This window comes from Apis laboriosa, unplaced genomic scaffold (assembly GCF_014066325.1).
Source record: "Apis laboriosa isolate Shangri-la unplaced genomic scaffold, ASM1406632v1 scaffold64_cov150, whole genome shotgun sequence".
Taxonomy (NCBI): Eukaryota; Metazoa; Arthropoda; class Insecta; order Hymenoptera; family Apidae; genus Apis; species Apis laboriosa.
The window spans coordinates 94,907-110,353 of record NW_025224011.1 but is presented as its reverse complement, the minus strand read 5'-3'; the positions used below and the strand labels follow the sequence as shown (position 1 = coordinate 110,353).

The following is a 15,447-nucleotide window of genomic DNA, read 5'->3' as shown; positions in this document are numbered from 1 at the left end:
CACCATATTTTCGTTCAAATTAACCCTATTAGACGCGATTTTCTGATTTTGAAACTTGGAATATTTCCGACGCGAATAACTTTCGATTTGCGAAAGAGATATTGACTTCGAAGATTATTTAAATACCTGGTAAATATCGAAGAATGTAAGTTTCCATGGAAAAGTTAGATAATGGTTATATGCATTTCTTTTGTTTAAACATTTTCTCTTTGAATTATTTTTCCTTTAAAGAATCATCTTTCTTATATTTAGCGTGATTTAAACTTTTTTAATCTCAACCTCACTTCTTTCCTATCCAAACAATTTTTGTTAAACTCAAAACTCAGATTCGATTTTACTAACTAGGTTAAAGATTCTCTTAATCGGAATTTTTTCGAATCTTCGCGTCTTTTCAATCGAAATACAATTCCACGAAGCCTCGCGTCAATAATCCACTCGATACTTTCAAACCCGCATGCCTCTCAACTCTTTTATCCGCCACTCTCCCAAAGCCTACGTACCTAACAGTATCTCTAAAAGCGATAAAAAAAAAATCGTTCAAAATATCATTCATCAAAAAGAAAAAAAAAGGAAAAAAAAAGAAAAGAAAAGAAAAGAAAAAAGCGGTCAGTCGCCAAAAAATCCACATACGATCGGATCTCTTTCGCAACGATCGTGGACGTTCCACCCTGTGCGGTAACCATTCCGGCAATTTTCAACGAAAAAACGTGCACGTAGAGGCAAGCAAGCGAATGCGCGTCCTTCTCCGTAATGCTCGGGGCCGGTCGTCGCGTTTTTTCGGCCGCGCTCGTTCCGGCGCGCAACCGAGCGTGCCTTTTCGACGGCGGCGCGCCGTGTCGTCGGTGAAACGCGTGCGTGCATGCGTGCGTGCTTATCCCCGTTGGCCATACACGTGTGTATATACGTACACCACGGCAGGCTATGCGCGATCGTCACGTACACACGCAGACGCCTACACGAGGACGAGAGACAGCCGCCGCCGCACGCTCACGGGCCCGTACTTGTACGGGACCTTTAGCGGCTCGTGAGCCACACAGTCGGGACGATCAATGACAACCCGTCCCTCCCGCCACGTCCCACGGTGCCGCTCGTGTTCACGGAAGGCACGATAAACGCTCTCTCGCTCCGGATCACGGGTCTCGGAGAGAACGTTCCCCCACCTCTCACCCCGCTCCACCTTCCCCCTCCCATTTCGCGCTAGCTTCCACTCACCCCACTCTACCTACGTCTCACTAATCCCCACTCCTCTCCGTCGCTCCATCGTCGTTTCTCTCCGGCATACAGGCTGTGCCGCCGCTCCGCCAACGTCGTTCCTCGCTCTCAATCAAGATAGACGCGCGCGAGAGGCTTAGCACCGGGTGAGGAGGCGAGAGAGCGTCGGCAGAATTTCTCCGTGACTCGAGGGAGCGACCGATATATAGGGGCGGCGAGGATGACGCGGGGATCGGAGAACGGACTGAAGCCACAGGCGGCGGAACCGAGAAGGGAGACTTACTGCTTCGAGTCGCAGCCGCCGCTCGAGGGGACGACGAACGAACGAACGAACGAACGAACGAACGAACGAACGAGGTGGGCAGGGTGGATGGCTTGGGTGGGTGGGTGGATGGGTGGGTAGCGATGGGCGCTCGAGACACGAGCTCTCGAACAATTTCCAGCGCGAATACGCCGCGATGATATCTCCGCGGGGAAATTGCCGCGACGCTGGTGCAGCAGTTGGGGTGGAAAGGATTAATTGGTGATCCGGGTTTGTTGATAGCGTTGCTGGGTGAAATGTTGGCTTTTTCTTGTTTTCCCTTTTTTTTCGAACGGGGACTTTTTTCGAGTGGAGCAGCTCTGGTGTTGACGGTGGAAAGAGGGATTTTTGGCGTTGGGATGATTTGGTCTAGCGGATTAGAAAAATTGTCCATGATTAGTAGTGTATATTCTTTTTTTAAATTTAGAAACTTGGAATTTTTTTCTCTCTCCTCTATCGTTAACATTTTCGTTATGTAAAAATAAATAAGAAAGTAAGAAACATTTATTTTTTCTTTCTCTTGCAAAGGAAATGCAATTTAGATTAGATAGCGCTGACTCAAAATTTTCCGTACTTACAAAAACCAGTGAAATCAGTGTTACGTAATACGACATCTGTGGTTCCAAATTTACATAAAAATGACGCTATCTCAACGCTATCTATTTTTTGCTCATTATGATACGAAAATGTCAAATACAAAAACTAAAATCCAATATTACTATATTATAATAAACAATTTAAGACTTCGCTATCTCATACCATACCAAAGTTTCCAAAAATACATTCTATTCTAAAAATAGATATCAAATTCGAAACTCGACGACAATTTACGAAAATATCACAACCGATAGTAGTGAATATCTGTATAAAACGCCGTTATAATTATCTTAAAAATCCCCAAAAGTCTCCCGAAAGTTCCTCGAATTCAACTGGTTCCCATCGCGTCTCGCAACCATCGCTGAGGGTGGCCGGTATAGAGACGCGGCAAAGCGCGGCCGAGAGAAGGAACGTCGTCGCCGAGAGAACGAGAGAGAGATAGCGTGGGGTCCTGCGAAGGCAGCGGTGCGAACAGAGAAAGGGAGAGACGAGAGAGAGCGAATGGGGAGACGCGAGGAAGCGAGAGAGAGGGAAAGGCGGCGAGCGGATACCGGCGCAGCCTGTCTGTGCCTCTGCTTCGGAAAGTGACTAATGACTAGCCGGCCAGACCTACTCTTCTGCCACCCAACGAGAGAGAGAACGAGGGAGCGCGCGCCGCGCCGGGAGAGAACAGATACCGTAGAGGTGAGCCACTGTTATCTCGCGGCCCTCGACGACGGTCAACCGTGAAAAATGACTATCGCGACGAAGAAATATTTTACGGGCGGCGCGTTCGAGCGGCGTCGTTACGCGCCGTGAGCACACACCGTGTGCAACTAAAGGAAAAATAAAGGAAAAGAAGGAGGAAAATAAAAGAGAGAGATGGAGAGACGAGAATCGAACGGAGAAAAGAGAAGAGAAGGAATGCGCGAGAGAGGTTCGGCGACGGAAATCGTCTAGAAAAGGAAAGGAGAATTGCGGGTATGAGAGGAATCATAACGGCGACACTATCGGCTGGTATTTTATTGGATTTTAGAGATACGAATTTTTTCTTGTTTTCGACGGATTTTGAAATTAAATTTAAATTTCGAATTAAATACTTGCTTATATTGTTGATTGTGTATAATATATTATTATTATAATATAGAGATTCGAGAAATCTTATCCTCGTAAAAAATTTAAAAAATTGATGAAAAATTAATGACATTGGTTCCTAAATCTCAAATATTTCCTTAAAACATCCACGGTCTAATCACGATAATCAACCTTTTAAAATCAATTCTTATTTTCTACACATCCGTTCCTATCGTTTCGCTATCCTAAAAAAAGAACTATTTCGATATCGATTGATATTGATATCTCCCCAAACTCTACACGTGGCCGTTTGTTTGGCCAGACAGAACGCATAGGTAGCATCGTGATCGACCTCGAACGTGCCAAGATCCTCGTCTCTGGTACGATTCGAGTAGCATTCGAGAGGTATAAAGCATCGTGGATCGAATGGAACGAGAGCCGCCTCTCCCCTGATCGATCTCCGCCGCGACTAGTACGCGGAACTGAATCCGGATCGGATGAACGAGGGAACCGGGCAACTTTATGCGCCTGCTCTGTTTCTCTTCCTTCCGTGGGAAGCGATCTCTCTCTCTGCCACCGCCTTCGTTGCCTCGCTCTTCTTTCTCGCTCCCTCCTCCCTCCCTCTCACTCTCTCGTGTTACTTCCGCGCCTGGAATCCCACGCTTACGCCGCTACGAACGTCAGAGGCGTAAATCCGAGAGAGCTTCCTGGGCTGCGAAGCGTCGCGGCGTCGTTAATGATAGCTCCGAGCCGCGCTCTGCCTTTCTGCCTCGCGCTCTCTCCCTCCCCCTTACCGTGCTTCGCTATTTCCTCTCTCTCCGGCTCTGTGGCCCCGTCGCCGCCTGAGAACGCGTTTCGAGACCCAAAGCCTCGGGAAAACGCGCGTTCGTTCGCTCGTTTACTTCTACTGGCGGCCGTGAGTCGATGTCGTATGGCAGACGAAACTTTTGGGTTTAAGAAGAGTTTATATGTAGATCGTTTTAACGTCTTCACGTTCGTGAATTTTTGAATTAAATTGAATTATCAACGATGATGTTTTTTGTCGATGAAATATCTGTATATATTTTACTTCGCAGAAGTTACTTATATGTTTCATGTTTTTTTCTATTATTTTTAATCTCGAATTAAGGATTATATTTGATTTTTCCGCGAATGGTGGCACTAGAATATAGAAAAGAATATGTTCTATCCTGAATATCTTTTTAGTGAAACGTATCCGCTGTTTTCCTTACATACATCTTTTTTTACAACTTTTTTTTCATGTTTACTTAATTAATTTATTGCCTTATGACTTTTCCAAATCGCATACGTCATAGTTATCTATTTACAACTTTAATTATACACAATTTAAATATGTAGATTTGTAATCTCGAAATAAGATCTGAACTGAAGAAATTACAAGTTTTTTTATATGAACTTTTATATAAACGATGCAAAAATCTTGAAGCGCGAAATATAATATGTTAATAATTCCAATTATTTCGTAATCAAACGATCCAACGACATCGAAGCTCGGACTCGGTGATCATCTCCTTTTTTTACGTCATATAAATCATGTTTTCAAGTATTCTACTGAAATCGAGATACAATCGCCACGTATACTTAGATATGACTATTCACTAAATAACGTTATTATAATTTTTCGATTTTTAATCTCAAACTTTAATATTTAACCATATTATTAAAAATCTTTTTCAAAAGATTATCCTTCCACGAAAAAATAAATTTTAATTTTTTTTAAATTTTTGTCGACTCGAAGATTTGCAATTCAATAATTTTAAATTATCAAAATAAATTCATTTCTTCAAAATGAATTCGTTTTAAAAAATTCCAGAACTCACGCAGAGAGATGCCTGTGCAACTATCCACAGAAGGACGATCGAGAGTTCTCGATAATACAACGAACGCCGACTCGAAGAAAGCCTCGAGAATCGATTCCAATCTGGGTGATATCCAACGTCGGACGTTCTCTCGCGCGCGATCCTCTTGTCGGAAGATCGATCCACGGAAAAGGGGATTACCATACGCCGCTCCGTCGGACAACTTATTATCGGTTATTTATCACGACGGCCCGTGACTGAAATTTTTTCGCGGAGAGTGAGTATCTCTCTTCAAGACTCGCAGAGATCGTTCGCGTTCCACTTGCGAGATGGGAGCCGAGCGAGGAAGAAGAGGGCCGCGGCGATCTCGCGCGTGAGAAATGGACGAGCCATTAAAGCTGGCCGAGATCGAAGGCCGCGGCGAGTTACGTCGGGAATTGCCACGAGAGTGGATCGAGAGAGATCTGGGACACTAGTCGGACGACAAAAATGAAAATGGAGCTCAGAATTTTTGATCTTCGAAGAATATTTTAGGATGGACGAGATTTTATGATGGAAATAGATCTTTAATTATTATAATCCATAAAAAAATCACAGAAAAATTTAAATTCAATAATGTTTAAAAATAACCTAAATGTTCTACTTCTATTCCATCGATCATCTTCTAAACAATCGCAATTCATCGATAAACTTTCCGACCTCGCCTCCCTCCATTGCTATTCGCCTCAAACTTCAACTTTCAATATCCTGTCGTCCGTTTATATCTCTATAACGGAGGAATCCGTCCACGGATTCTAGAGTCGTAGAATGTAATCACTTCGTGACGAAACTTCGCGGAAACGACGTTACGTGAAGAGAGACCAGCGAACGACAACGAGAAAATCTTAACCGTTCAAGTATCAACTAATACTGTTCACATTCTATACTTCACATTCACATTTTAAAAACTATCACTAAATCGACCCAAAAAATATAATCACGAGAGAATTGACGAATCATTCACATTCACATATAATATAATGCGGTTGAGAGTTACGTAAAAGTTCATGTAGATTACGTATGAAAAAACAAGAAGATAATATAAATCAATAATCACGAATATTAATTACCAATATCTTAACCGTAAGACTAAAATCGAATTGAAAATGTCTCGAAGAGCATATCACAGTTAAAAACTATCTTTCCAAGTATCGTCCTATAAATAGAGAAACATCTTGATCGGACTTCTCGATACTTTTCGATCAGATTTCTGCAAAGAGCCGTAGGCGTTGAAACGGTTAAAAGGAAGCATCGAGGCAACCGGATCGAAGCGCCGTTGCTCGAGGCTTTGTTCACGTTGGACGAACAGCGGACACGCCATTGGCCACCAGCACTGCCTATACGGTCCGTGTAATTAGATGTAATTAAGCAGCCACCTTATCCGACTGACTTCTCTTCCCTTTTTCTACCTCCATCTTTCCCGTCTCACTCTTTTTCTTTCGCCTCATCCCGCCTCGTTGTATAACACTAAACTCGCGATTCATTTTCCCGACAGCCGTACCCGAGATTTCTCGCGGTTTTTCCACTTACTAGATAAATTCTCGACCCGTAACCCCATTGGACCGCCGCGCGAATTCACCGAGAAAACGTTTGCGGTCGACAGCTTGGCACTTGAGCGCCCTCACGCGAAGGCGTTTAAACGCGACAACTTCCGAGCATGCCGGTTTTATGGCGAGTTTTCGTGGATCATGATACGCGGTTGCGTTGAATACGAGGTTTGTCGTTGACTTTCTTCGAATATCTATATGTTCGTTGGCCGCCATTTTAATTTGAATAGACACCAAGTTTCGGACATTTATCGCTCGAATATTTATGGTTATGTTATACAGTTATATTTTACGGTATTTGTGTATATTTGTGTATACTTTTATTTTAGCTAAATTATCGGATTTATCGGATGAATTTGAGAATTGTTCAATGTGCGACACGAATTTATTTATATTAAAAGATTGTTAAATATGGCTTTAGAAATCGAACGATGTTCACGGTTGGCGAGAAATGGACAAAGTAGACGCGACACGTTTGTCTAGTATTTGCGAAGCAAAGTTTAAAAATGATGACTATGAGTGTAACTGAACCGAAGCAGACTGAAGTGTGTTTATACGTGGTTAGAGTATATTCAGTGTAGTGTCGGACAAATGTGCGAACTCAATATGAAGTATTTTTAGCGCAGCTTGCTTCGAAAGATTTGGTTACCAACTATTCGACTCGTGATTTCGAGATACATTCGTTTTACCTCGATTCGCAGGTGTTTTACGCAGTCAGATCTATCTTATTCAGAATTTCTTTTTTTACTAACATCTTCTACCTAATAATTTATTGATATCAAGTGTGAATAGTGAATATTACAAATTATAAACTTTTTTTTTTCAAATTTTACAATATTATGTTAAATAAAATAATCAACGATCCATAATTTGATAGAAATTCATTTCTAAAAAAATTTCCAAACCTAACCTACAAATCACTCGCCATTTATTCCACAATATAAACAAACGATTTTGATTAAACTTACATAAAACGATCCTTAAATCCTATGTCTTAATATCTTTCAAAAACAAATAGATATATAAAATCGAATAATCATTTAAACAGAGGTAGATTTCGCGTTTTCCCTTGTTATCTCTACCCGTTCGAACAAATAAACAATTATTCTCAAACATCCGAACTTCGTCTGACTGGTTGCAATTCTCCGGAACTGTTCGTATATTCCGCTTCAGCGGCATTCCGCGAGAAACATACGATAATCTCTAGACTAGAAACAGAGACTACTCACCTTGTTATGCGGCAACTGTGTGGGCACGTACAACGGTGGATCCAATCCGGGACTCGTCACCGCGTGACGTCCGATAATCCTGTCCGCCGGTTTCGCGTCGTATCCTTCCGGCTGCCCGATGTGGAACCCCTTGCTCTTCACCCAAAATCGAAATTTACTGTTCTCCGCACTGTTCACTTCCTCACCTCTCAATGTTCGCAATATACGCGCGTACTTTTTAATCGTGATCGTCTTAGTCTTCGCCAAATCACCGTACGTTTTGATCACCCACGGTTGATACGCGTTGAACATACTATCGTTTTGAAACTTCTTCGGCAGATTCGCGTTCTCCGGTTGTCCCTTTTGCATCCCGTAACCGGTCCCGTTTACACCAGCCGCGATTCCAGAGAACGGCATGGGCACGCCGTTCTTCGAGTCCATCGCGTTACCACCGTTTCCATTCCCGACGTAGGCATTGTTCAATCCGGAAGCGGCCGAGCTCAACGAACCACCGGTCATATTCGAAATGTCCAGATACGAAACGGACGAGCTCTTGCCTAGGTTCGTCGCGTTTCCCACGAACGTGGCCATAGACGAAGACATATAGGGTATCGGGGTAGGCATGCTGAGACTACCAGCGCATAGACCGGCGGTTGGACTCGAGGTCATGCTCAATCCAGCCACGGAAGCGTACGTAGACACATCGGACATGTTCGTGGTTTGCCAACTACTGGATAGCACACTGTTATTGGACACAGCATCCGACGTGGATACCGATGTCGTGGACGTTTTCGTTTGCGCGTTTCCGGATCTCGACACAGAACCACCACGATTTTTTGACGAGGGACTCGTCTCAGGTGACGAGGACGCGTTCGAAGAAGACGAAGATGTCGCTTTAGTCGCGTTCGTCGATGTACCACGTGACTTCTTGGTAGGTGGCTCGTCTCGTGCACTCGCGTTCATCGAGTTCAGATTACCGTGGGACGGGCTGTTGTTGTTCTCGGACCTTGAACGTTTGCTGGACGAGCCAGTGGCCGACGCGGATTGTCCCGACGGGGTCGGGGAATTGTTCACTGGCACTCTGCGACGGAGTCCCATTGTCGCGCTGGCCATTATTCCTCGGGTATATTTAGTGCCGACCGCTAGCCGGTTTCCCTGCTGACGATCGATTTCACACTGTCACTAGTTCACCGGCCGCGTCGTCGTCGATCACCGAAACCGTCAGCCGCCAGCATTATCGTTCGTACGCGGGTACACGCGCCGACAGACGGACACGCAGACACGTACACGCGGCCGCGCGCGCACAGATGGGACGAAATACACGAGACGACCGATACCACACCGAGCGAGGGTTGTCGGTTGTGTGTGCTTGTCGGACTGGGCTGTTGTATATCGACGTCCACGATGTCCAGTGGCGACGGTCCAGTCGTTCTCGTGTCGGGATGATGCCGCGTCCGGAAAATCGGGACCCAGTCGCTCGCGTACGAGTTGCCTCGGCTGAAAAAGAAAAAGAGCAATGGAACGTGTGACAAGTGGAATTAGCTATGCACTATTAACCGACGGAAACGGTTTAAATGAGGCCGGCTCCGCTAATGGACTGGCCAAGTATGTAGGTGGAAACCTATCGGTGGACAGGGTAATAACGCGATGCTGAAATTTAAATATTAGAAATCGATCTTGCTTGCCTCCTTTCCCTCTGTCGAGAAAAATTTCTTCATCATTTTTGGATCGAGAATCGTAATATTTGAGATTCTGTATTAAATGATATGCAGTATTATGAACAGTTTTTGATAGTAGTTTCGACATTTGAGAGTAGATTATGAATTAGGTTATATGTAGATTAAAAATGATACCTGTCAAAATTTTGCCTTGATTAACAATTCTAATTGGATTTATGCTGAGATTTTTTTTTTACAATTATTTCGTTTAATTTACATATTGTTTATAAAATGTATATGTACTCGTAGCTCAACTCTCGTACAATATCAACTGCCGTGCAATTCCACTGTAGCGAAAGAGTTAATATTGTATTAAAAACAAAATTGCATTAATATTGTGTTAATATTAAAATATGTTTATAGTTATTTTACAATAAAAGTTAATGGATTCCTCTGTTGATTATATGAAAATAATTTAAGATTATTTAGCTTAAAAAAAAAGTATGTGGTCAGGATCTAAAGTCTTTATACTATAACTGACTATACTAATAATAAACTATAACTGATATAATGATATTATAATAATAGAAAATCAAACGTAATAAAAAAAAAAGCTTGTCTAAAATATAAAATATTACGACGTGTACGAAAATATCCATATAATCGAATCGTTCGATTTTCAGAACTTAAGAAATAATAATGTCGCGTAAAAAAATATTTCCCAAAAACGTATGTTATATTATATGTCTCTAAATACATTTGTATAAACGACATAACAATTGAAAATTAACATCACACGGCCCTGAAATTCGAGTTTTTTTATCTTTCCTTATGTATATTTCATATATTGCTGTTTCAAAATACAATTTTTAACCATGAAACCGATTTTACAATTTCGCAATTCCCATTAAAGTATATAAATTCTTTCTTCAATCGTAAATAGAAAAATGAAATAATGATAATAATTAATATCAATTTCAATAATAGAAAATGTCGTATTAATGAGGTTAGAGAGACTTGTCAGCACGTCAGAATCCTTATCTCGTTCGAGAAGACTGTCAAAGGATTGGTGTCCGTCAGGATTAACTCCGGTGAAAGAAAGCATTATGAACGCGAAACGCATTTCCGTCTATCATCGTAACGCGTCTCTACAACCTTTAACAGTGTTTCCTAGTTAACGGTAAAAACTTCCTTCCATTAAAGATATTATTCCTTTCTTCCTAACCTCAAAAAAAGAGAATACCGTAAAAAGACGAGAGCACCATCAAAACTTCATCGTTACTTTCGAGTCAAAAATTGAAAATAAGAGGAAAAAAAGAACACTTGTCGATGTTTTTTTAAACGTTCCAACGTTTAACGAGATCGAACGATATAGAAACGAAAGATTCTTCGCCACGGTGTAACGAGCCATGTTTCCGTCACATGTAAAACGACGTTCGTCCTCGAGAGGATTGCAAAGGCTCGAAAACACTGGGAAAAGGAGCAAAGGTGGAGGGGGAAGGGGGGGATTGTAATGGTGGGTCGTCGGTTGTCGTTCAGCCACGAAGCTACAAATTCGCACGTCACCCGACTATTCGGGCTCGTGCATGCGCGTCGCTAATGGATTTTCGTAAGACAGGTGTTAGAACGGCCGCGCGACATAAATGGTATGCAATTAGACACGAGCGCGACTCGGACGGTGGCGCGGCGAATTAGGAAACCGGTTATTTAACCAGCCACCGACTTCCTTCGCGTGTCGTGACCGCTTCCACTATGCTGACGAGTCGTTGGCAAAGTAGCGAAGCGTGCATTTTTTTTTTTTTTTTTTTTTTTATTTTCGAAAATTTTCGTAGAAGATATTGTTATATATTATCGAAACGAAGAAGAAAATTTTATCCAACGAAAGTTTAATTGAATAATATTTTATGATGAAACAAGCATTTTGTTCAAAAATCAATCGATCGTGTAAAAAATATATATATATATATATTTATATATATCATAATTTGAAGTCACGGAATCGTGTTTGTTAATTATAATCGTGTCTGTAAACCACTGTCACGTAGTCGAACGAGAGAAAAGAAAGAGAGAAAGTGGGAAAGCGGTTCACGAAAATGGAGAGGCGAACTTTTAGCATTCCCTCGTCGCTCCTCACCCTTCACCATTACGTCCCATGATTCTATACGCCCTATCTCAGATCAAACTAACCTCCGCGACGCGACGGTCTGTTATGATCGAATCGAGACGAAATTTCTCTTCGATGGAACCATCGAACGAATTTCAAGTTAAATTTTGTTTAATTGTGTTTTTGAAATAGAAAAATATGAAAAAATAAAAGAAAAATTTTTTGTTTAATCTAGCAATATTCATGTAGGAGATCTATTTAATCTCTTGTCGTTGTCGCTTAATCAAATTAATATCTAAATAAATTTTATTTATACGTTGAATAATTACACTTTACTAAAAACAATATGAACATCCGTATGCTTATGCTCTTAGAAATTCACGTGTTCACTGCTAGAACGAAAACGTATCGAGATTAGGATTGAAGATTCTTCCCGATTAACCTGATATCGTATAATTGAACCAGATTTTGTTTTCGTAATTATCGCGAACGATACGACAACCGTAACGAATGCAAGTATATAGAGAGATAGGCCGTGTCGGATAATCGCGAAGCAAACTCGACGCTAATTCAATAAGGCCGATCGCGGACCATACGTCGCGATAGCCTGGATCGTATAATGAACTCGCGGCGATGTATCCACGCTCCTTTAGATAACAAGTGAAACGGAAAGAGAAAGGAGAGAAAGAGAAATATATATATAGGGAATTCCCGTTGACATGTTTAAAATTAGTCTATCAAGAAAGCTGAGTTCACATGAATAATTTTCTCATATTTTTTTCGAGAATTTGAAAATTTGAAAGAATCATTGCATAAGAATTTACGAACATAACATTATCGAAAAAACTTATGGAAAATAAGTATAAATAGATCTAACGATATCTTGTCGATACCATTGATCTATTTCGAAAATATCGTTAAGATATTAATTTAAAAAAAAAAAGCAATTAAGATTATTTTAACTGGACATAATTTCTACATGGAAGTCTTGATTTTTTTTACACTTACGCGATATCGTGTCGTGAAAAATGTGTATTACTTTTTATTTCTAACAATTTGAATCAATTTATATTTTTTTCAATATCTGATTCGTTAGATCTTTTCCCAAGATTTTTAGCAAATATTGGTACACATGTCGTGACGTTCAACACTTGAGTCACGATCCTTATTAACGTAACTCGTTAAATATCAAAGTCTATCGATTTTTTTTTTCTCGTTAAGAGAGTAAGCATTGGCCGGCAACAAACGGTTGAAAGTTTGTCTTCTGGGAATTTCGATAACTATTTTGGGATGGAGATTACGCGAGCCATCGACTATTTTCGGCCTCCCTGTACGATATTACACAAGTGTAGTAGTTTCACTTTTCACTTCTGACACGTTCTAATTACTCACGCTTGATAATGAAATAACATCGAGTTATCGTTAAAAAATAAAAAAAAAAAGTCAAAACTTAAATATCATTACATACAAAGAAACAAAATTCCAATTACCAATTCGGAATATCATAATTTCTATTTCCGCCAACCAGCTCAAAAACCAAATATATAATAAGCAACGGTTAAAAATTTCTCAGCGTATCGACAACGAAGTTTCATAAATATTAAAAATCCTTCTCAAATTTCACTTTCCACGACTCCGTTCCATCCGCTTTTCTATACCCCTTCTTCCTACACGTGTGTATTTTTTTTTTTTTCTTTCGATCACAATTTCTTTCCAAAAAACTTTCGCGAATATTACGAGCCACGAAGCCCATATACCCGATCGAGGACGGGAGGATCGTGTCGTGGAAATCGATCGTGAGGAATTATACGATCCACGGTGAAACGATAACGAAGAGTCCGAGAAGGGAACCGATGGAACGAGGCCGATAGCCTCGCCACGATATAACCGAGCTCCTTTAGGTGGCAGAAACGAGGTCTTTAGCGCGGCTGCGGCTTAAGGCGCGCTGCTTACTGTAAATTATCTTCGGCGTCATTATCAAAGATTGCACGCGCGACCAAGAATGAAAATCGAGGGAAAGAAAAAAACGGACGCCTATATTCGAAACATTACTTTTTGCTCTTTGCAAAGAAAAACTTCTCTGTCTTTTTCTTTCTCTCTTGTTGTTTTTATCCGAAATTTTTCATCAAGTTTTTTTTCTGTTATTTATATATAATATATTTATATATTTATATTATTTATATATTTATATTAATATATAAATTATAAGGTGGTGGCCGAAATTTGGCGGAGAACAAGTATACAATTTTAGCCTTAGTGTTTAGATTTTAAAATTATCATTTTTCAACCATGGGTATTTGTAACTTGATAATATAATTGGTTTGGTGGAAGTGAATTAATTAGTCGAGGGGCTAATTAATCATCGAGAAAGGTCGGTAATCTCGTGTTGGAAGAACGAAACGTGTAGCGGAGTTGGAATTGGAAGATTCTTTTGTTTTCGAGAGAGTAAATGTTTCGTTGGGAAAAATATTTTTTTCGTTATTTCATACTGGAACTAAATAGCTCGTGTTTGAAGAATGATACAGGTGTGTATACCGTTGTATACATTTGGAGAATTTGTGAAATCGGTGAATTTCCTTCACAATGGCGTTTTTTTATTTTTAAGGAATCGGTAGACCATATTGTTTTATATCCGGCTGTGTCAATGTTAAAACTGCGGTTTTGTAAAGTTTTTGCTCGTCCGAATATATATAAAGAAACAAGAATAAGAAAATAAAAAAAAAAAAAGAAAAGGAAGGAAGGAAGTGAATAAACATGCTTTCACGCTCCAAAGTTGCTTTCGGAAGATCGCAAATGCAAGCGTCTGTTCCCTCTGTTCTCCATGAATATTTTTATAATATAACCGCAAGAATCTTGTTTCTTTTTTTTTTTTTTTTTTTTTTTAAGAGAAATTTACACACACACATTTACAAGCCCGAAAAGAGATAGACAGATACTTTCTAATCTAAAAAACTCGATCACTTCCCCGAACTATGATCAATAATGATCCTCTCGAACAATTTCGTAACCTAAACAAGCGCAACAAAAATTCTAAAAAAAAATCGATCCACAGGACAAATGCATAAAAAGAGAATACGAAGACAAGCTTGCTTCAACTCTCTCGACGCACTCGTTACCGTTGTTATTGTCGGCATCAATGAATCGAAATTAAGGAGAACAATAGCAGAACCAAGATCTATCCAGCCTTGACACGCCGCCGCTTCTCCACTATATAATCGGATACTTCTAATCTCTTCCCCCCCTTTCTATCGATACATAAGACACGGATCTTTGAAATTATATACCTCGATGGAATTCAGCCGGAAAACGCGTACGCGAACGATCGAAGGAATGCGGTGCGCGCACGCGGGTAAAATTGGAGCGGCCGGGAAACGAACGAACCCGACACCGACACCGGCGCGGCGTCGAGGACGTTAATCGCGCAAAGGAATCGAGAAAATTGAAGGCGACACGTCACCTTTCACGCGAACTGTACTGGCGGGTCGTGGCGCGATTTTCCCGATCGCCAAGCACGCAACGCCTCGAACGAAACGATTTTTCTTATCGTATATAAAGAACGCAACAAGTCTTTGACGTTGTTTCCTCTTTTCTCCTTCTTCTTTTCTTTTCTTTTAGATACGTGGATTTTATTACGAGCAGCGGCTCGAGATTTGTCTTCTTCTTTCTTTTTTTTTTTGTTGAAGTTGTAAAAAAAGGGATATCGTGATATTGCGATATCACGTGTACGGTATGCTCGTGTAAATTCGTTTTCCGGGATGTATATATATATGTGTATCCTTTCTCCACGATGAAATTTATTAAGTAATCGTTTAATCGAAGTTGTGAATGTGTAATAATCTTTAAAAATAAAGATTACGCTTTTTTTTCCTTTTTTTTCTTTTTTTTTTTTTTTTTTTTTTTTTTTTTTT

The 15,447-nt window shown here is 40.6% G+C and overlaps 1 protein-coding gene across 5 annotated transcripts in view; it reads right to left on the bottom strand.

Moving 5' to 3' along the window:
* Positions 1 to 15,447, bottom strand: part of LOC122718609 (endochitinase A-like) — a 76,025-nt gene that overhangs the window by 44,016 nt on the left and 16,562 nt on the right. For all 5 annotated transcript variants that reach the window (XM_043943799.1, XM_043943800.1, XM_043943803.1 and 2 more), the window contains one exon: positions 7,799 to 9,274. In XM_043943799.1, the coding sequence (XP_043799734.1) occupies positions 7,799 to 8,890 (1,092 nt within the window). In that variant the 5' untranslated portion in view covers positions 8,891 to 9,274. The remainder of the gene's footprint in view (positions 1 to 7,798; positions 9,275 to 15,447) is intronic.